We start from the raw sequence: 22,747 nt of genomic DNA, 5'->3' as shown, positions 1-22,747 counted from the left end.
TCTTTGACTTCTCCCAGTGTAATTCATCATGAAATACTTCAACAGTGAACAGCTGGATGTCAGTGTCCAATGGATACAAATGACCAAATTGCCATCATCACATGCATTTGATGATGGCAATGTGGTCACTTACAGAAAATTATACTCATTGGATACTGACATCTGGCTCTTCACCCGCAAACTATTTTGTCAACAAACTTGTTGACACCTTGTGACTGTTCCTGTACCAAAAACTCTGAAAGTTTTTTCTTTCACAGTTTTAATTAAGAAGCTTACAGTACACAAATGAATATAGATATGATAATGGAAAGTCCTTGATGAATATAAATTTATGTAGGGATGTCCACCAATCACTTATCCAGCTAAGTGAACAGTCATTGTCAAGCAGTGGCCAAGAGCGGATTTGACAACACAATGGAACAACATGTTGCTTCAATGGCTGCTTCACAGCCCATGTCATCTGGATCCTTCCCAAAAAGATCAACTTCTGTGAATTACATACATGGGAACTGCCCTTACAATACATCCTTCAATCCTGTAATCCTCCTGGCCTCAATATTCACTTTTCCCTGCTCCTCGCCTGCCTCCGTCCCTGTCCAAAGTCCCTAACTCTACTCACCTGGCTTGCTGATGATACAAGTATAGTAATAACATCCAAAAACCAAGAACTAAGTGATGTAATTGTAAATGATGTTTTTCACAAAATTATTAAGTGGTTCTCAGCAAACGGACTCTCTTTAAATTTTGATAAAACACAGTATATACAGTTCCGTACAGTAAATGGCACAACTCCAGTAATAAATATAGAATTTGAACAGAAGTCTGTAGCTAAGGTAGAATTTTCAAAATTTTTAGGTGTGTCCATTGATGAGAGGTTAAACTGGAAGCAACACATTGATGGTCTGCTGAAACGTCTGAGTTCAGCTACGTATGCTATTAGGGTTATTGCAAATTTTGGTGATAAGAATCTCAGTAAATTAGCTTACTATGCCTACTTTCATTCACTGCTTTCGTATGGCATCATATTCTGGGGTAATTCGTCGTTGAGTAGAAAAGTATTCATTGCACAAAAACGTGTAATCAGAATAATTGCTGGAGCCCACCCACGGTCATCCTGCAGACATCTATTTAAGGATCTAGGGATCCTCACAGTAACCTCACAGTATATATATTCCCTTATGAAATTTGTTGATAATAATCCAACCCAATTCAAAAGTAATAGCAGTGTGCATACCTATAACACCAGGAGAAAGGATGATCTTCACTATGCAGGGTTAAATCTGACTTTGGCACAGAAAGGGGTAAATTATGCTGCCACAAAAGTCTTTGGGCACCTACCAAACAGCATCAAAAGCCTGACAGATAGCCAACTAACATTTAAAAATAAATTAAAAGAATTTCTAGATGACAACTCCTTCTACTCATTGGCTGAATTTTTAAATATAAACTAAGTAAAAAAAAACTTAATCATTAGTGTGATGCAATATTTTGTGTAATGTAATTTCTTGTACCGACATCTTTTATTAACCTGACACGTTCCACATCATTACGAAGTGTCGTATTCATGATCTATGGAACAAGTATTAATCTAATCTAATCTAATCTCAAACTCTGCTCTCCACAGTCATCCACTTCTTCATCTTATTTCCCTTTCATACTCCACTCTTCCACGTCAATGTGCTCTGTGCTCTACAGCTTCCACCTGTGAGCAGAATGAGTTCCCCTTCCACCTGTGACCAGAATGAGCCCATTGGCGCCACATTTGTATCATCCAAGTTGAGCTGCAGTGCTGACACAATCTAGTCAGCTGAGATAATGTATGCGTACAGTGTATCTGTACTCTATAGCTCCGAAGAAGTATTTATCTTAAAGTTAGCAATGTTCTCAATCTTGTTCATGAGCCTATTGATGACTCAGTGATGAATCAATGTCTATCTAGTTGATGAGTATTTACAAATGCAGAAGACTATGTGAATAAGTGATACATCAAATGAAAGGTATGTAAGTTACTCATTTGATGTAATGACAAATTTTTATATCTCTTGATTTGGTAATGGTATTGGATCTCAATAATAAACACAGACACTCATGTTATCCCACAAGATCCCTATCATCCTACATATCAGATACTTAGTGTAAGATGTTTTAGTTGAAATTTCACTAATTAATTAAAGTGGTCATTAATAAAACCACCATTTACTCAAAACAGGCAAGGCACATGCAAAAAATTTACGCATACAATTTAAAAGGGCTCCTAAAATGGATTATATGAGTAGATCGTAATAATCTGTACATTAATTTATTATTGTTTAATGCCACAATCTCATGGTTATCAAATATATGTTTTAATTGCAGTAACTAAACTACTCAACTAAAGTTAGTTTGTGAAGTTCCAAGTGATGGCACAAAAAGGTGCTTTTTTGCATATTTTAGTTGTGAATTATGTAACATTTTAAATGCTGGGCCATTTATTTCAGTTTAAAGTGAAAAGAGAAGAGGTTGGAAAGGGTAGGCAGTACTTCTGATGAGTTTTTAAAGATTGGGACATATGCTCTCAGGATGTTTTGTTCATTGTCATTTGTCTTTTGCTTGTAGTCATGAACTTGGTAAGTGAGCAGCGGCTTGGTAGTTTTTCAGTGCAAGTGTTTTGCAGCACTTGAAATTGTGACTGTTTTGTTGTTGCAGTTGGGATGTAGAAATAGCTTACATCAATTTGACAACAGATTCTCACTGTTGCAACACTTCAACTTTTTGTGAATGACTGCTTTGATGCAGCAATGGTACTCAGCTTCACATGTGACGATTGATTTGTGGGATTGGCTAGCACTTTTTTGTGATTATTAGGACTGAGCGAAATATTTAAAAGAGTGTAAAGGAATGTGATCATATGCTATCTCAACTGCCATTTTTAAGGCAATAATTTTTCAATGTGAGGCTGAATGATAAACAGTTATATTTCATTCTTGTAAACATGTAATGCGAAGTACTGTTTTGATGACCTATTGGCATAGTACCTGTAATCAATTTTATTTGTAAGTGCACTAGTCTCTTCACCCTTCAGTATTAATTTAGCATTGTCAGCATTTATAATATTGGGCCATAGGGTAAGTGATAGTCTCTCATATGATTAGTTAGCTGATGTAAAGGAATTGTGAAAGATCGTACATTAGTCCATACTCCATATTTTCATACTAAACGGGAGTTTGGCACACAAATAAGGCACATTGCAGTCTAAACAGCAAATCTGTTGTCAGTTGGTATAAGCTAAATCATACAACTTTTAAGATGACTTTCATCATTGGGTTAATATACTTGACAGTCTTAGTTTGTCTTTAAATGTATACTTACCCAACACAATAGGCAGAAATTCTCTATATGTTATATGCTGCATCATAGCACCGATAATCTTTCGTGCTTCTTGATAAATCCTCTCATCATCCCAATGTGGATTTATACCAATGAGCTTTGTAGCCAAATTATTGTGTGCACGCAGCCATAGAGTATGCATAGCAATAAGTCCTGGTTGCTCATTAACACGATGATCTCCTGCACTGAAGCAGCGAACACCAGAATTGTAACGACACAGTTCAGGGGATGAGTGCCCTGTGGCAGGTGGGGGAAGTGGTAAACGTGACTGCATCCGTGTGTAGCGCAGAAATCCTGTAATGCAAGGATATGATGACAAAGTTTATTTTTAAAAATTTTGGTGCTGTTGTAGTCTAAGCTTTTCAAAGAATAGAAAAAGTAGAAGTATGGAAACATTATTATAGTCAAATAAAGCTAAAGTAAACCTTGAGTTTGCTGATCAAAGTAGACATAGTCATTGATAGATGGCAACATTAGCAGTTTTCCCTCTAGTTCTGTGTATAACCTAAAGCACTGCGTGACTTTCCTAAATAGTTACTGAATATTTTTGATTACTCACCCTTACAGGATGAAAGAACTTCTATTTCCAAAAGATAGATAGCATTATCACCACTTCTTTGTTTGTGTATGTTTCCAGTGTCATCTGTCAACTAGCAAACTATCATTTTTTTGTAATGTCACACACATCCAGCAAGGGCACCTTTGGTGGGAACCATGTCAATGTCACAGGCTGGTCACTTTCATAATCTTTTTTCATGACCCATATATAAGTCCATTTAAGCAGCTGTGTCTGTCTCAGTTACAGTTATCCAACTCACCTATACAAGTGGATCATGCAGCACCAGCTGTTTGCTATGTGTTTACTGCAGCAGGTAATGAAGTTGGGAGTTCTGCCATCTCATGCCTACATATAAATCTGACTACAAAATTTGGTTATCCAACTAAGTCGTGCTTCGACTTAGCTCTCTTACTCTAAGACACTCTCCAAATAATTTCTATAGTGGTTCAGACAACTATTTTGCCAAGAACTGTATCTATTTGGTTCATAGACTAATTGACTATGTTAAGTGCACTGATGTTACAGAAATTATTTATGTTCAGTAATTGTTGTAATCCAAAATGAGGGTTACAACAAGATCCTCATCTTAATAGTGAATATATGTTGGCCACTTTGTGTTGATTTCGCATTACATATTGTATAAATACTAAGGAGCTTATGTGATAGAACATGTTATAATTTCATCAAGAACAAATACTTTCATAGATGAAATGAGACACTGTTGCCTGTACTTGGAACTGAATACCTTGGTGCACTTATATTCTTCAGTGAATGTAGTAACTTATGTAATGAGATGGGGATAAAGGCTATTGAAACACACAAACACTGGTGTTAAACATTAGTTGACTAAATCTGCTGCATATGATTATTTAAATCCCATGGATAGAGGTTATTAAAATGAAACTATAGAGATTGTGCACCTTAATTACATAAGGCTGCGTGATTGAGGATAATGTCTGCTTCAAATTTCATGAGACATTCACATTTTTAAATGGCATTTAGATGGTCTTCATTTCTTGCACATACTATGAAGAAAATTAAGAAAAACTGTGTTCTTGATTAGCTGGTAAATCAGTTTGTATGAGAAGCACATAAAAGGGAAAACTTGTGTCAAGAATATTACATGAAACAGCAATGTGAGATTCTCTTGTCTCAAAGAATGTGTTTAAGGAGGTTTAAAACTGTAGAGAGAGAGAGAGAGAGAGAGAGAGAGAGAGAGAGAGAGTGGGAGAGAGAGAGAGAGAGAGTGGGAGAGAGAGAGAAGGGGGGGGGGGGGAGAGAGAGAGAGAGAGAGAAGGGGAAGGGGAAGGGTCTCCCTCCCCCCATCTCTCTTTCTGTCTCGTATATATAGGCTTTAAAAATGCCATTTTGAACAACATTCATGTTACCAAGCTACTGCCCAACCCTTTTCTCTATGTGGTGAGTGATTGTCTCCAGTCATACCTTGTTTTGTATGTCTCCCATGACTTTCTGCTGTTGCCAGAGATGGTGATCACGTGTGTGTTAGGTGTGCTTGCTTGTGTGAATGAATGTGTGTATTAGAGAAGGAAAGTTGCTACTCACCATATAGTGGAGATGCTGAGTCGTGACACACACACTCACACACACACACACACACACACACACACACACACACACACACACACACACACACACGCGCGCGCGCGCGAATGCAACTTGCGCACATGTCTGCAGTCTCAGAGAGCTAAAACCACACTTAGACTGCAGACATGTGTGTGTGTGTGTGTGTGTGTGTTTGTGTGTGTGTGTGTGTGTGTGTGTGTGTGTGTCTGCTGACAAAGGCCTTAATGGCTGAAAGCTATAATTGTGTGAATCATTTTGTTGTGCCTATCGTGACTCAGCATCTCCGCTATATGGTGAGTAGCAACTTTCCTTCTCTGGTATTGTTACATTCCATCCTGGATTTTCCACTGTTTGAATGTGTGTATTTCTTTTTATGGAGAAGTCTTTGGCAAAAGCTAAATGTTTAATAGTCTTTTCTTTGTGCCTGTCTACAATTCAACCTGCCATTTTTATATGGTGAGCAGCAATCTATCTTTTTTCTTATACTGTTGTAATAACGCAATTAATTTTAAATATATTTTTACATGTAGAATATGAGTTCCTGGAACATAAAAAGGTGAACATATATTATATAAAAAATCACCACAGTAATAATTGGGAGCTAATTGTTTAGTCCTAATGCAATATCTTCTTGTTACTCAATAATGGCCAAGAAGGTTAACTACCTAACTGAGCAGCTGTGGCAATAATGCACATGTGATTTTAACCAGCTAATGAAAATGACTGACATTCCAGAGGAGTGAGGTGTTCCACATGATTGGAAAAAAAGCACAGGTCATTCCTTTTTTCAAGAAAGGTCATAAAACAGATGCTCAAAACTACAAAACTCATACATATGTCTGTTGTAGAATGTATTATGACATATTTGGAAACCAAAATTCATCTCTTTAGGAATCAACATGGGTTCTAAAAACTGTGAACTAGTGAAACCCAGCTCTTGCTGTTCACCATGAGACCCAGTAAGCAGCAGGTACTGATGCCCAGTTTAATGCTGTATTCCCTGATTTCCATAAGGGATTCAATACAGTTCCACACAGCTGCATAATGAAGAAAATATGAGTGTACAGAATATCAAACCAGCTGTGGGATTTGACTGAAGAGTTCCTAGCAAACAGAATGCAGCATGTTGTGGCACTGATGGAATTGTCACCATCAATATGCATTCATTTTTGGACTCTAAGCATTATCTTTGGCTGTTCCACCACATTCAGTTCAGTTCTTTGTGATCCTTGTATGTGTTAAGGTTAATAAATGAACTATGGCTAAAAGGGTGTGATTATTGGTGCAACCAACCCAGTAATCCTCCTCAATGTCATTATTCATGGAGAGAAGTGTCGAGATATAAAAGTAGCTTTGGATGAGCCAAAAGGTAGTGTTATATGTCATTCAACAACAGTAGAAGTTTCATGAAGCTTTAAAATGGATGATGTGTTGTATACAGAGAAGTTGCAGTGCAAGAAAACTGTAGCAAAATGCATGAAGAACTGCATGAAGAACACTTGATGCAAGGAATGACACTTGGCCCTCGACATTCACAAATGTAATGTGTTGCATGTAGATAGACAAAAGACTTATTATTGCAAGATAAAATAATTGCAGAAGAGTCACTGTGAGCAGGACTATGTGTATGGAGTGATTTAAAGTGGGACAACCACATAAAAATAATTGAAGCGAAGTCAGATGCCATAGCTCACAAAGCCGTAGTTCAATGAATATTTGAAAAATGCTTGTCAGTATGGGATCTGTACCATGTAGGAGTGATAGAGTAAATAGAGAAGATTGTGAGAAGAGCAGTGTGTTTCATTACAGAATCATTTAGTAAGCCAGAAAGCATCACAGAGATGGTCAACCAACTCCAGAGGCAAACACTACAAGAGAAGCATTCAGCACCATGGTGTGGTTAACTGTTAAAGTTCCAAGAGTGTAAACCTACATTCCTAGAAGAGACAACTAATGTATTGCTTCCTCCTACATAAATCTTGCAAAAAGACCATGAAGATAAAATTAGAGAGCTTTGACCCTCATAAAGGCTTACCAGCAGTTGTTCTTCCCGAAAACCATTCGCAACTGGAATAGGAAAGGGGTAAAGTGACATAGGTACACAAAATACACTCCACCACATACCACTAGGTGGCTTGTGGAATATAGATGTAGACACAGATGTAATATGATTGACCTCCATGGAATGCAAGACACTGACTGCTGCATGGTAATCCCCTGATAGTCAGCATGCCTTAGCTTTTCACAAGTGTCCATACATTGGCATGTTGGCAAACTTTTGATATTGTTACAGAATGTAATATTCACACCATGGGTCAGCACACTGCATCAGTTTGGTACAAGTTGAGCAACATATCACACCATTTACTTTTAATTAGTGGCCAAAACACAACATTTTGTTCTTTATTCTAGCAGGATATTTTATGCATAAATAATGTCAGAGCCCAAATCAGCTATAGGTGGAAGTCATCCATGATTTTCCTAAAGAAATACACTACAGTTTAGTCCCTTCAAGACAGATTTGTGAATAGCATAATCAGATGGTATATGTAGGAGCTCTGTGATGCACTCCATCCACTATTTGGATGTTACCCGCCATTGTCATTTACAAATTAGAAGAGTCCCTGTGACTGTGCTGATTCTAGTGTGACTTTTGATACACAAAAATTTATGGATATATATACTGTGTCATGCTTGGAATAGTCAGTTTCCTGTTTGGTTGGTGGTCAATGCTTCTCAGGAATCAATTTGTTATAATCATATTTTCAGCCAACCCTTGATGAAAACTCAGGGAAGTTCATTATCATTAACATTTCATTTAGCTTGAAGAAATATCATAGCCACCTTTCAGTTTCACTAGTGTGTTGGCTGTTTTTCAGTGGTTTCTAGAACAACTTCTATGTCATGTACCCCATTGCACTGATTAAATTGATCTCTTGTGTAATTTCCAGCAGATTTTTTTTGCTACTACAGCATGTAGTTTAGCATTTCAACATACAAAAATACCTATTCTTCCAACCAGAAGTAGAGTATTTGGAGCCTATTTTTAACAAAGGGAGTGATCTACAAATCTCCTGATCTTCAATCATGTGAAGGATTGCCTGTTCCTTCACACCAAGTGATCTCGACTAATTCCTGTAACCATTGCCTCAATACACCCTTTTTCTACCATATTCACTGTCTTCATTTAACACTTTTTACTTTATTATACACATCTAGTTTTGTAGGACCAAACTGAGGAGAAAATCTCCATGGTTATGGAATGAGTCAGTACATGGTATTACCACAGATAAAATAATATGTAGACAAATCAGGTGCAGGTGATAATCTGTGAATATATATAAGCATAATCAAAAGTTTAACACAAGATTTAGGTTAATTTTTTCCCAGGGACTCCCCAACAGAATAGGAGTGATCCAGAAGGAAATCCTTCAGTTTAGATTTTAATGTATGAGGATTACTGCAAATATTTTTTAACCTTTGCGGTAGTTTATTGTAAATGGATGCAGCAGAATATTGCATACCTTTTGCACAAGAGTCAAGGGGTGCAATCCAAATGCAGACTAGATTTCTGCCTAGTATAACTGAGTGAAAGCTGCAAATTCTTGGGAATAAGCTCATACTGTTAACAACAAATAACATATTCTGAGAGTCCAGTGTTAGAGTTCTCAGACTCCTGAGAAGGGATCAACAACAGGTTTGTGAACACACGCCACATATTGCTCAAACTCCCCAGTTATGAGCCTAAAATACTTTTTGTGAATAGGAAAAGTTATCACAGAAAATTATACTGTATGTCATGAATGAAATACTGAATGAATATTTCAGAACTGTGTCTGTTAGGTTTTTGGAAGTTACAACAGTGTGTTACATGATCAAACCTGTGTATCTCTCTTAGTCTTTTTACAACACACTCATAGAAAATTCATAGGTGAGTACATTCATTCAGTATTTCATTTACTATGTTCCACAGATCTCATCAAAAAGGTGAATCTTCAGAGATATGGGAAGAATCAGGAATCTCCTCTATGAGTCTATCTGGCTGGTTATTGTGCTGCTACTGAAAGAATCTCTGCCATTGTGAGCTAGCAACCTCAACTCATTGCTCACAGCCCACCATCCTACTGTCTCTCCATTTGTCACCTGTCACTCTGTTTATCACTATTGATGTCACCTTTCTCTACACTAAATTCCTAATGCCTGTGGTCTTACCAGAACATCAAGCAGGACCTCTCCCCACACCTGGCTGACTCCAAACTCACCACCTCTTTTTCATAGTTATGGCTGATTGCCCTCTCACTTGGTTAGTCTTCCTTTGAAGATAGAACCCACAAAAACACTGCCATGGGCACTTGAATAACACCTGTCAATGCCTACCTGTTTAAGGACCACATATACGAATCTCTCATAGCCATTCTGAATATGAAACCCCACCATATTCATTGATAGTCTCTTTATGATCTGGATTCTTATTTTAATTACTAGAGGAGCACATTTTCTCTCTAATCTATTTCATCATATCACTATCAGCTTAGGAAACAATTTTCTTGACTGCTGACCCTCATTTCACTGATGATTTCATGAGAACTTCTGTTTGAGTTAAACCCATGAGTCACTAACAATACCTCCATTTTAACAAATGCCAACAGTTTCACATAAAAAAATCCCTGTCATAAAGCCTGACTACCCATGGGTGCTACACTTGCAGTGACAAGCAGTTCCTCTCTCAGTATGCCAGAGGTCTTACAGTGATTCACATATTGATCCTACCCTCCCCATGTTGTACAGGAACATCTAACATATGCTATACTCACATAAACCCAACATCCTGACCAGTCACAAAAGGACTGATACCTTTTCCAAAAACTGCAATGCCATTTTCTATATCCTTTGCCAGGGCTTCAACTACATCTTTTTACGTCCTGAAACTGGTATTCTGCTGCTCACCCAACCTACATGACATCCTTTTCTGCTCTTATCCAACTCTTTCTTTCATCCTTCCCCATGCCATAATTTTATTGAAGAACCAAGTGCAACACTGTCTCATATATCTGCTCACAACATCCTACTCTAGACCTGTCATTGTCATTTCCCACCCAGAGCCACTTGTGAAAGCACTCACAACATTTTATTGTATAGCATTCTAACTAGGACTGACCAGAAAGCAAATATTCTCTGTCAAACTGTTCTTGAGGGTCAAATGAACCACAAGGTTTTGGAGCATGCTGGTCTGCATGTTGTAGTTAACCTTAACACATGTCAAAATACATGCCATTTGATTTTCCCCACTTAATGCCAGCATTTCTGAATTGCCCGGTCCTTTGTGCCCACTCCTCTCTTCTTGGCATTCCATCCTCCTGCCCCCATTTCAGTTTCACATACAAACTGGCATTTAAATAACCAACCCTATTCCATCTGTACATACCTTTCTCAATCTCTTTCGCTGACTATGGGCAATGAACCTTCCCCCCTGTCCTGCCTGCAGCATAGCTGTCAGCCACTTCTCTTCAGAGTGTAACAAGCTGAGATCCACCAGTCGAAGTATACAGTAAGTTTCTTCAGTAAACATCCCAATACACTGATTTTTTTGCATGTCTTGATTTTCATTTTACATTAATAATTGTGTAAAGGTGTTGAGAATAATAACTGACCTAAGAATAAAGTATGTTGACAGAATCTTATAAGGTGACTGAACAATATGTTTTAGATGAAAACTTGCATATTGTAATATTAACTGTTAAAGGGATTTACTTATTTTTGTGTTGTACTTTTACATTATGTACTTCCCCTGAAAATGTTTTTGTACAATAACTATTATGTCATCTGTCTGTTTTTGTAACTTCTTTAAGTCATTCCACATCATAGCATCTCATACGTGTTAAAGAATCTAAAGAATATGAATATAAACAAATAAATTAAGTAAATAATAAATCTTATGAAATTTAGCCTGGAAAAACCTTGTAATTGAGTTTTATTTAAAAAATACGCTTTACATTGATGTCACATGTGAAACTATTTATGTTAACCTTCTTTATTGTAATTCAAATTAAACATTAATTGTAATATAAAACTTCAAGGTATTCTATATAACTTCCGATGTTAGGCCAAAGCAGTTCAGTAGCTTAGCCAATTTGTGACTCATTTGTTGGAAGTAGCAGTTTGTTGGCAACTTGTAAGTGACAAGTGTTAATAAATTAGGTTACAAAACTTGGAATATTGAAATTTATTCAAAAAGAATAAAAATGTGTATAAAATTGATAAAAAAAATTGAGTACTTTCATAGCACAAAATAATGATCAATAATCACAATCAACAACTATAATCAGCAGTGATTCTTTTCAAGTTAAGTATACATAAATAATGTCATATTTCCTGCTTTAAAAAAATCTTTAAGATATTGCGCTTCAAATAATTATTTTTATTACTTGATGCAACTGCAATTTCAGCATTAAACTGTGTGTCAGTAGTGTGTACTGAAATTACATAAGACATCCATCCACTTAATACCCTGGAGCTTTGTTACTCAAAGATATTTTTGAAATACCCATAACTGACTTCAGTTGTGATTTATTACTCATGTTATCAAACTTTGCAAAAAATTATGTATCCTAGTTCAAAGCCTGATGGCAAAAGTAAAAATCCGGTAAGTCCTCTGGACAACATGAAACAGTCTTAGTTACCCAGAAATTAACAGACTTAGAGAATGTCACTTCATTACATTTAAACCATTTTGAATATTATAAAGGTAATGTCATGCTTATTGCTTTACTGAAGGACTCACCATTACGATAAAGTCTAAGTGCTGATGCAGCATCTTCAGAGCTTCCATAGACATTAGAAGCATCAAGGAATGATGTGACTTGATTTATTTGATCTCTAGCCCCCAGTGAGCAGTCTACCTTAGGGACAGCACTGCTACGCACAAATTCCAGACAACGCACATGATAGCGTTGGTAGAAGTAATCTGTTGGTGGCACTTCAATTGGGAGACAGTCTGGATGCTAAGCATGAAAAGGAAAAAAATACAACATTTGTTACTATATAATAACATATGTTCTAAGTATTGTTTTTATCTTTTTTATGTCAATATCTTTTTCATTAATTGCAGAAGATAGTACAATGACTGATAGTGTTAATGAAACTGAATAATCCAAATGCAAACATACACTTCAGAACTCCCAACCCACTTTCAGACAAGCCTGATAAGAGAAGAGAGAGTTAATTTTGCCACTATCATGAGAGGCAGGGGGAAGAGAGGATTAGAGCAAATTAAAAAATCTGCCACTTTTTCGAAATCTTTTCATGTTTCAAAGTTGGGAGCATGATTATGAGATTTTGGTGTTGTTTTTCACTTTATGTTGCCTGCTAAGGCATACCTTTCCAGTACTTTTGATTGTGAATTTTTCATTTCTGTTATGTAGGTAAAATGCCTTTCTTAAATAGCTATTTGCCCCTAACACCCTAAGCATGATTATCGACAAACAGAAAACATTAGCAAGAATTTAATGAAAGAAGGGAATATTCAACTGATTATTGTGGTAGCACAGCAAAATATATAGGTCAATGATTATTATGAAGACATAATATGTTATCTGTTTCAAATGCAAAGAAATCTTTATATAAATGATAAAAATTTAAAGACTTAAAACCATATTGTAAAGTCATAGATGTAATATCACAGTTGATTGCATTAGCCTGGCACTACAGCCAAATTGGGTAGAGGGGTTGTGTTGGGTGGAGGCAGTGGGAAGAGTAAGGAGGTACACAGGGAAAGGGAAGCAGGTAGAAAAAGGGAAGGATGGAGGGAAGGAAGGAAGTCTAACTACTGCGAGGATGAGGCAATGAAGGGATGGGGTTAGAATGCGAATGCAGTGAGTCTGCCGTGGTGCAGGTAGGTGAAACTGCATGTAGCACACAGAATGGAAGAATGAGTTGGGAGGGGAAAAGACCAGAACAAAGCAGGTGAAGAGAGAGGCCACAAAGAGAAAAGTCTGCCTGTAGATCAGCGGAGTGAAGTGTGAGGCATGGTAACAGGGATGGAAGTGGATGTGGAACAGGGCCTGGCAGAGATTGTGACCCATAGGACTGGAGTTTGAAGGGTGTGTTGTAGGGAGAATAACCCTCCATGTATTTCAGAGACACTCATATTGAGGGAAGAATCCAGATGGGATGGGTCATGAGGCAGCCATTGAAGTCAAGCATGTTGTGTTCAGCTGTATGTTCTGACTGGATGACCAATTTTGATCATGGGCACTGTTTAATAGTGGCCATTTGTTTGAATGGAAGGCTGAAAGACAATAATGTACATATAAAAGACCTTGGAGAAAATGCAGTAGAGCTGCATTCACAGATGGTCCTGCCTCTGATAGCGTAGGATATACTTGTTGGAGGAAATGGAATAGATTTTGGTGGATGGGTGCATAGGACAGGTCTCGCATCCAGCTTTTCCACAAAGATACATCCCTTTTATTTTAGACTGGGTGGGTAGTGGGATACCACTTTGGGATGGGTGAGAAGGATTGTTGGGAGTATATTCCTCATTTTCAGGCACTTTCTCATTTTAACATTCAGACTTACTGTAAGGTTTTCAGGCAGAAAACTGTGCCCTCTATCTGAACAGCATTTAGGAACTGATCCATTGAATCCTCTTGTTTGTGAAGAAGCTGAAAGTAGAAAAAAATAAAGTTAGATTCCAGAAAGAAACATGTAATAAATTACAAAAAAAAATCATTTTAAGACATATGAACTTAAATATCAGTTTCACATAGCAGTTGTAAATTCAATTCTTTGACTATGTAAATGCTGAACCCATTTCATCTTAATCCAAGTTCCATTTAAATATGGTAACTGGTGGAATGTAATAAGGAGTAAAGGTAATACCTCACCAAACAGTAGAGATGCTGGATTGTCAAATGCCACATAAACAATATCAAGAGTTTTACAACATTTTGGACAAACTATTTTTCAGAGCTATAAAGTATACGTATGAGAAAAGAGGTGAGGAACAAGAGGGAGGGAGAGATGACTGAGGAAGGGCAGGTGAAGGCTGGGAGGGAGAGGCAGTGGGTGCACAGGATAGGAAAATGGCACCTGGGAGCTCATTCCAGCCAATGGTAGAGGCAATAGCACACAGTGTGTGGCAATATGGAAAAGTGGATTGTGAGGATTTAGAGAGGAGAAAGTGCAACAGAGAAATGTGGAGTCTGGAGGGAGAAATAGAACAGGGGAATAGGAATGGGGGACCGAGGAGATGTTATGGGTGCAGGATGAGCGAAGGTAAGGTCCAGGGACAGGTGTGGAGGTGGGTGTTGGGAATGGACCAGCAGCTATTGACTCCAGGAGGATTATGGAATGTTGTCCTCCATCCCTATACCAGACCCTACCTTCTCTTGTCCTGCACCCACTCTCTCTACCCTGCAGTCTTCCTACTCTTTGTTGTGCAGCCTCCTGGGTTGAGACCGCTACTTTTGTCAGGATGATGGAGAGTGGAGTACGATGGAGCAGGCCGGTTGCTGTGCTGGGTGCTAATGACTGCATTGGGGCTCAAGCCCATGGAATTGCAGTACATGGCCTCAGTATGCTGATACTATTTCAACAGTCTGCAGATATTGATGCATTGCGATATCCAGCTGACATAATCATGGTGTCGGGTGGGTGGCAGGCCGTGTTGGCAGTGGGTGTAGCCCATACAATAGGTGTTGCTTCCCAGGACGGAGCACTCACATAGACAGTGAAGGACTGTGCTTGGGTAATCACTCAACAGCTCTGCTGAGTGTGGAGATTAACAACAGAACAGTCCTTCCATCAAGTAAGCTGGGGAATTTGATTACTGCTTACAGGTACTTGTCACATGCAGCAGCCGTTAGTGCACCTCCCAAATACTGTGAGTACAGCAGACAAAATAAGTAGCAGTCTCGAAGGTGGAAGTCATCTTGGTGAATGGAAGCAGTACATTACAGCCTTGGCCCTGTGACTGGTGTACTGCAGCTGCTAAATTTATTTCTGCTTGTCTGAGGCAATGACATTATTTGTGGCCAGCGATGACCAAATGTGACCTACTTTTCCGGGCTCATCAGTGATCTTCTTCACCAATCTATGTTGCTGTGAAGCTTTTACTCTCTCTTATGAAATCAAGCTGTGCTGTTAGAATGATAAGCTCTTTTCTTCTTGCTGAGTTCATGTTGCTGAGTCTACAATATCAGCTTTTCACTCATGTGCCTGTCTGCAGTCAGAAGGAGCTCATCTTCGCCATCAGCTATCCTTCCCAAACCCTTCCTTCCACACTCTGCCTCCTCTCTTCCATTGCTCACCCACCTAACTCAATCCCTCACTCCAGTTAAGCTGCAGTACCAGCACAGTGTATTCAATGGGAACAATATAGCTGCACAGGTGTGTAAAAACTATCAAAGTTCTCAGTCTTGTCTATCTGCCTTTTGATGGATCAACATTTTTACTATTCAGTGAGTTATTATCTTTACTTCTGAAATTATTTAAATAACTAAATAGTGGGGCTACTAATAAGAAAAAATGATGATAGACTGTAGATCTAGCTTTTTTACTATATATCACTTGACATCCTAAATCAGTGACTGACTGTGGTGGTGCAATGGTTAGCACACTGGACTCACATTTGGGAAGGTGACAGTTCAAATCCACATCTGGCCATCCTGATTTAGGTTTTCTGTGATGTGAGCAAGGGCATGGCCACCTTCTTTACCCATCACTGCCTAATTCGATGGGACTGATGACCTCGCTGTTTGGTCCCCTCCCCCAAATCAACCAACAAACCTATATCAATCGAAAGACAGAAATGTCTTTTATCTGCAGTTTTCATACCGCCTTATGTATTTTATAATGAAGTTCACACAACATTAGAAAGAATAAATGAAGAGCTTATTCAAAATCATAAAAAAAGGAGTAGCATCTTTGATTAGTAATCAAAACATCCTCGGTCCCAGGTTTGAAACCTGTCACTGCTTAAATTTTGATTAATAATAAGCATTGGCGGCCGAAGACTTCCAGCATAAGAGGTCACCCTCACTCTGCCAATGACCTTGTCAAAAAGGGTGGAGCAGCAGAGAGATGTTCGGGGCACTCTCTTGTCTTTGGGATGGGAAAGTGCCGCTAAAGGCGGAAGAATCAGCAATGATCAACGACATGAGGAAGCAGAAGGCAATGGGTACGGATGCAGTTAAGACACATAACGTATATCCACAGGACATGTGGCCTGTAATTGTAAAAGGATCATGATTATCTCTCCATTGGGAAAAGATTCCAGAACAGGCCCCCATTCGGTTATCTGGGAGGGCATTGCCGAGCGGAAGGTGGCTATGAAGAAAAGCATGCATAAACAATGAAACGATAATGTTCTACAAGTCAGGGCATGAAATTTCAGAAGCCTGAACATGATAGGGTAGCCAGAAAATCTGAAAACAGAACTGCAAAGGCTTAATCTAGATATAGTAGGGGGTCAGTGAAGTGAAATGGAAAGAAGACTAGGATTTCTGGTCAGATGAGTATAGGGTAATATGAACAGTAGCGGAAAATCAAATAATGGGAATAGAATTCATTACGAATAGGAAGGTAGGGCAGAGAGTACGTTACTGTGAACAGTTCAATGACAGGTTTGTTCGACAGCAAACCAACATCAACAACAATAGTTCAGGACACATGCTGATATTGCAAGCTGAAGATGAAGAAATAGAGAAAGTATATGAGGATAATTAAAGGGTAATACAGCAGGTAAAGTGAGATGAAAATCTAATTGTCTTGGGTGGCTGGAATGCAGTTGTAGGTGATGGAGTAGAAGAAAAGGTTACAGGAGAATATGGGCTTTTGACAAGAAGTGAGAGAGGAGCAAGTCCGAGTTCTGTAACAAATTTCAGCTAGTAATAGCGAAAACTCTGTCCAGGAATCACAAGAGGAGGAGGTATACTTGGAAAAGGCTGCATGATGGAGGAAGATTTCATTTAGATTACATAATTGTCAAACAGAGATTCTGAAATCAGATAATGGATTGTAAGGCATACTCAGGAGCAGATATAGACTCAGATTACAATGTAGTAATGATGAAGAGTAGGCTGAAGTTCAAGAGATTAGTCAGGAGGAATCAATATGCAAAGAAGTGGGATACGGAAGTACTAAGGAATGACAAGATATGCTGGAGTTCTCTAAGGCCGTAGATACAGCAATAAAGAATAGCCCAGTGGGTAGCACAGTTGAAGAGGAATGGATAGAAGTTGGAAAGAAAAACATAGGTACAAAGAAGGCAACTGTGAAGAAGCCATGTGTAAAAGAAGAAGTACTTCAGTTGATTGATGAAAGAAGAAAGTACAAAAATGTTCGGGGAAATTGGAGGACTTAAGACCAAATAAGTCAGTAAGGATACATAGCATTCCATCAGAATTTATAAAATCAAAATGGCGACAAAATTACTATTTGCGTTGGTGTGCAGAATGTATGAGTCTGGTGACACACCATCTGACTTTCAGAAAAATATCATCCGCAAAATTCTAAAGATAGCAAGAGCTGACAAGTGTGAGAATTATCACACAGTCAACTTAACAACTCATGCATCCATATTGATTTCAAGAATAATATATAGAAAAATGGAAAAGAAAACTGAGGATGTGTTAGATGATAATCAGTTTGGCTGTAGGAAAGGTGAAGGTGCCCGAGAGGCAATTCTGATTTTGTGATTGATAATGGAAGTAAAACTAAAGAAAAACTAAGACACATTCATAGGATTTGCCCACGTGGAAAAAGCATTCAACAATGTAAAATTGTGAGAAAATTATGGGTAAGCTTTAGAGAGAGATGGGTAATAATCAATATGTACAAGAGCCAATAGAAAATAACGAGAGAGGATGACCAAGAATGAAAGGCTTGAATTAAAAAGAGTGTAAGAAAAGTATTAGTCTTTTGCCCCTGCTGTTCAATCTCTACATTAAAGAAGCAATGAGGAAATAAAAGAAAGGTTCAGGAGTGGAATTAAAATTCAAGGGGAAAGGATATCAATGATACTATTTGACAGTGATGTTGCTATTCTGAGGGAAAGTGAAGAAGAATTACATGATCTGCTGAATGGAATGAAGAGTCTAATGAATCAGAATATGGACTGAGAGTAAATTGAAGAAAGATGAAAGTATTGAGAAATACCAGAAATGAGAATAGTGAGAAACTTAACATCAGGATTGATGGTCATGAAGTAGACAAAGTTAAGGAATTCTACTACCTAGCCAGTAAAATAACCAGCAGTAGACAGAGCAAGGGGGACATCAAGAGCAGACCAGCACTGGCAAAAAGGGCATTCCTGACCAAGAGAAGGCTACTAATATCAAACATAGGCCTTAATTTGAGGAAGAAATTTCTGAGAATATATGTTCTGTGCATAACATTGTACGGAAGAGAATTGAAACATTTGAGATTTGGTGCTATATATAAATCTTGAAAATTAGGTGGACTGATAAGGTGAGGAAGAGGCGGTTCAGCACAGATTCGGAGAGGAAAGGAATATGTGAGAAACACTGACAAGGAGAAGGGACAAAATGATAGGACATCTGATAAGACACCAGGGAATGACTTCCATGGTACTAGAGGGAGCTGTAGAAGGCAAAAACGGTAGAGGAAGACAGAGACTGGAATACATCCAGGAAATAATTCAGGATGTAAATTACAAGTGGTACTCTGGGATGAAGAGGTTGGCACAGGAGAGGAATTTGTGACAGGCCGCATCAAACCAATGAAAAGACTGTTGACTCCCCCCCACCCCCCACACTCCACCCCACCCCCCTCCCCCCAAAAAAGAAAAAAGCAGTAGTGTATCTTGAATAAAGAACACTATTGTATATCTCTTGTACCAATGACATTCAGGGAAACTGCCTTTACCATCTTAAATGGACTTGAATTTCCTGTAATACAAAATTCTGAAATATTCAGTGCACACAAAAGGGCTGATCCACATCCAGAACATAGTTATAAAGCTTTGTACTAACCTGTGAGGTCATGATCAAGAAACTGTCCCCACTGCATAAGCATGTGTGTAATAGATGAGAGGTTGACATGTCTGTCTGAATGGACTGCAGTGCTGACCAGCCTTGCACTTGGAAGTGGACCTCCACTCACTGACTGCCGAATTTTCTCCAGCCCTGCACAGGTTAAGAATAAATTACAGTAATCATTTTCACTTATAGTGTTCTGAGTAACATTAATTAAGACTATTGTGTGTTAATACATAGTAAGCTGTAAAAGACAGCTTTTATCCTATGTAAAGGGAGCTGTTATTATTGGAAATGTTGCTTTTAAAATAGCATGAGATCTAAGAAAATAAATTGCAATGTTGTATTAGTAACTGGTTCTTTGTACACATTGAACTAAAGGTGTTATTCCATGGCAGTTACTTTACAATATAGTGGGGTTCTATACATAGAGACAGTATCTGTTTGTGTTTTGATAAATATTTATGTGGACAGACAGATCTCCAGTTCTGGAACTGTGATGGAGGTGCTTATGTAGTTTCATGCATTGTGGTAATAGGTGACCACTCTAAGCCAACGGAGTGACTCATAAACATGTATCTTCACTGGCAAACGGTTCAGTACAAGGTATGACCTGCTCAATACCTCTGACCAGATCCTGGGCATGGAGTATATTCTGGACACTGATAGGAAGTGTGTTACTGTTCACAGTCCAGTTGCAAACACATCCTTGTTCACTGACATCAGCTTTGTAGGAAGAATGTCATTCACCTTCTCTGAAGCTCACAGACATTAACATTGCAGCTGTGTGTTGTCTATAGTTGCTTCAAGTAGTCAGAATCCATTTGAGCATTTTACTACAATGATCAAGATGTCAGTGGAATGTTAACTACAAATCTACCTTCCTTTAATATTCCAACCAACCAAAATCATCCTGAGTATTGGTCACTGGCCATTGAAATTTATTCCAATCCTTGCAGAAAACTATTCCAATTTCTGCAGACATGATGGAGGGTGGGGGAGGGGGGTGGAGGCGGGCAATGAATCCTTAATTTTTGTCCAATACAGACAACAATGGTTTGATAGCATTAAAATGTGACAATTCTAGTAGCCATGTGTATCAAACCAGTATTGGAAAAGTACAGGTATGTAGGTGTAGCATTATTATTTTGGCATATCCTACACTCTACTAAGACCTGCTGAAAACGATGTATGCAGTAGTGAATGAAGATGGAGTCTTAAAATGGCTTCAGTCTGATCATAGAATTCACTGCTACCATTGACTTGAATATCCAAATTACATAAAACCTCCACCATAGAAAAAGGTCATGTACTGTGTAGGGATCATGTAGTGGTCTCCATTGGTGCCAATAAAGACATTCTGAGATAGGTAACACAGACTTGTTGGGTTTGACTAGGTTTCATTTATCCATTGGTCATCAGACCAGGATTTGTGCTCCTTGCACTACTGAAGGCATGTATATGCTTTGTTTGCAACTTGTTTGACAACGTCAACTCTGTGGTGAAAAGTTTTTAGTTATTTATTTCTTTTATACAGATCATGTTGCTCTTCTTTCATTAACATTGTGTCAAAACACATATTAAGCTCAGAAATCACTCTTTCAACTGAGGTATTAGAACTAACAATCCTCTTTACTGTCAGTTTTGATAAGTAAGTTCAGTTTTTTGATAATTAGTGTGCATTTCTTTAATTCTCTATATGCTGTCATAACAGAGGACACACAATCCACAAATAGATAAACTAAGTGGGCACATATAATTTGATCTCAATGAAAATCTGTAGTATTAAATATGATGGAAGGTGAGTACAACACCACATTGATCAAAGGTGCATAAGCAAACCAACACACTTCTAGAAAGGTGACAAAAACCAATGCTATTACATTTCAATGTCATTGCATTACAGTTAATTCAGAAATCAAACTCTGTTAATGAGATGTTTTACACCAGGATGTTAATAAAACTTCGTCAAAAGTGTGAACTCAAAGTAGTGAACCTGTGATCAACTTTGATTACAGTTCTTATTGGACTCACAAATACTTTTGATTATTTAGTTGAGCAAGTTGTCCAAAATAGCTACAATTGGTGACTTGATGGTATGTGTGAGCAGATACTGACCGTCTGCATATGCAGGTGGCAGAAGTCTGCGCAGTGGCTGTAGTGCACTGCCCCATGTGGGGTGGGCAGGGTTGTTACAGCGGCCATCAACTGTGCGGATGAGGTGTGCGCGAGTTGGGCAGGGTGGGGGTCGAGCTGCGGGGCAGCCGTCGTGCAGCGCCGTGTCGCGCAGAGACACCAGCCATAGCTGTGGCGGCTGGCTCCAGCCACGTGATCCTCTGACACACGCCACACAATACATGCTTTACATTCTCTCCTGGGCAGATACATCACTCTTATATTTAACTCACGTGCTTGCTGGCAAGAAACCATACAAGGGTCAATCAGAAAATTATGCCCACTAATTTATTTCTCTTTCAGTTCACATGAGGATAAATCACTTAGCCATAACCTTTGTAAATAATTGTTCACATTTAAGTGTGGTCTCCATCTTTTTCAACAGTTTTATCCATGTCTTCTCTCCCTCAGCCAATGACACACAAAACATTGCAGAGCTTATGCTTCTTCAAAGTGACGACCACCTTAGGCAATTTTTAATGTTCAAAACATGTGGTAGTCTAATGGTGCTAGGTCCACACTGCTTGAGAGATAAGGCAAGGCCACTCAGCTAAATCTTTTTGTGTAGCGGTTTGTGCATTTTTGTGTGGTTCTACATTGTAAGGCAGAAGCACTGGAATTTTTCAAGGGACATTTGTCCTGTAGCTTTGAAACAACAGACACAAAACTTAATAGTGATATATACTGTAGCAACCCCAAAAATATTCCTCATCTTTTCATTATTGTGGGACATTATTCAAGAATTCTGTTACAGCCTGTTATCAAATACAGATGACAAAGTGGATTATATTCTCAAACTCCACATTTCTTCCATCTAAGGATGAAACAAAATATTTCCAGAGGGGTGAAGAAGTTTAGAGCTTTGGTTACAAAGTCACATGTATATGATCATTGCAATATTGCAGCCGTTGAAATCAACATGCCTTGGCTTCTGATCACCCCTCACAAATGTAATTTTTCCTGTTCAGCGTTTACTGTTCATGTTCCACATGGTAGTGAGATATCATGACTGATACAAGGTGTGCTTTTTTTAAGTAAGTACCGTTTTGAAATTAAAAGAAGATGT

The 22,747-nt window shown here is 38.4% G+C and overlaps 1 protein-coding gene across 3 annotated transcripts in view; it reads right to left on the bottom strand.

Moving 5' to 3' along the window:
* Window positions 1-22,747, bottom strand: part of LOC126334741 (chorion peroxidase-like) — a 407,382-nt gene that overhangs the window by 30,679 nt on the left and 353,956 nt on the right. For all 3 annotated transcript variants that reach the window (XM_049997290.1, XM_049997289.1, XM_049997287.1), the window contains exons 4-8: window positions 21,625-21,842; window positions 19,504-19,656; window positions 14,087-14,172; window positions 12,291-12,510; window positions 3,349-3,660 (exon numbers count right to left, since the gene is read on the bottom strand). In XM_049997290.1, the coding sequence (XP_049853247.1) occupies window positions 3,349-3,660; window positions 12,291-12,510; window positions 14,087-14,172; window positions 19,504-19,656; window positions 21,625-21,842 (989 nt within the window). The remainder of the gene's footprint in view (window positions 1-3,348; window positions 3,661-12,290; window positions 12,511-14,086; window positions 14,173-19,503; window positions 19,657-21,624; window positions 21,843-22,747) is intronic.

The sequence above is a fragment of the Schistocerca gregaria genome, chromosome 2 (assembly GCF_023897955.1).
Source record: "Schistocerca gregaria isolate iqSchGreg1 chromosome 2, iqSchGreg1.2, whole genome shotgun sequence".
Classification (NCBI taxonomy): Eukaryota; Metazoa; Arthropoda; class Insecta; order Orthoptera; family Acrididae; genus Schistocerca; species Schistocerca gregaria.
This window is presented reverse-complemented; position numbering and strand designations above follow the sequence as displayed.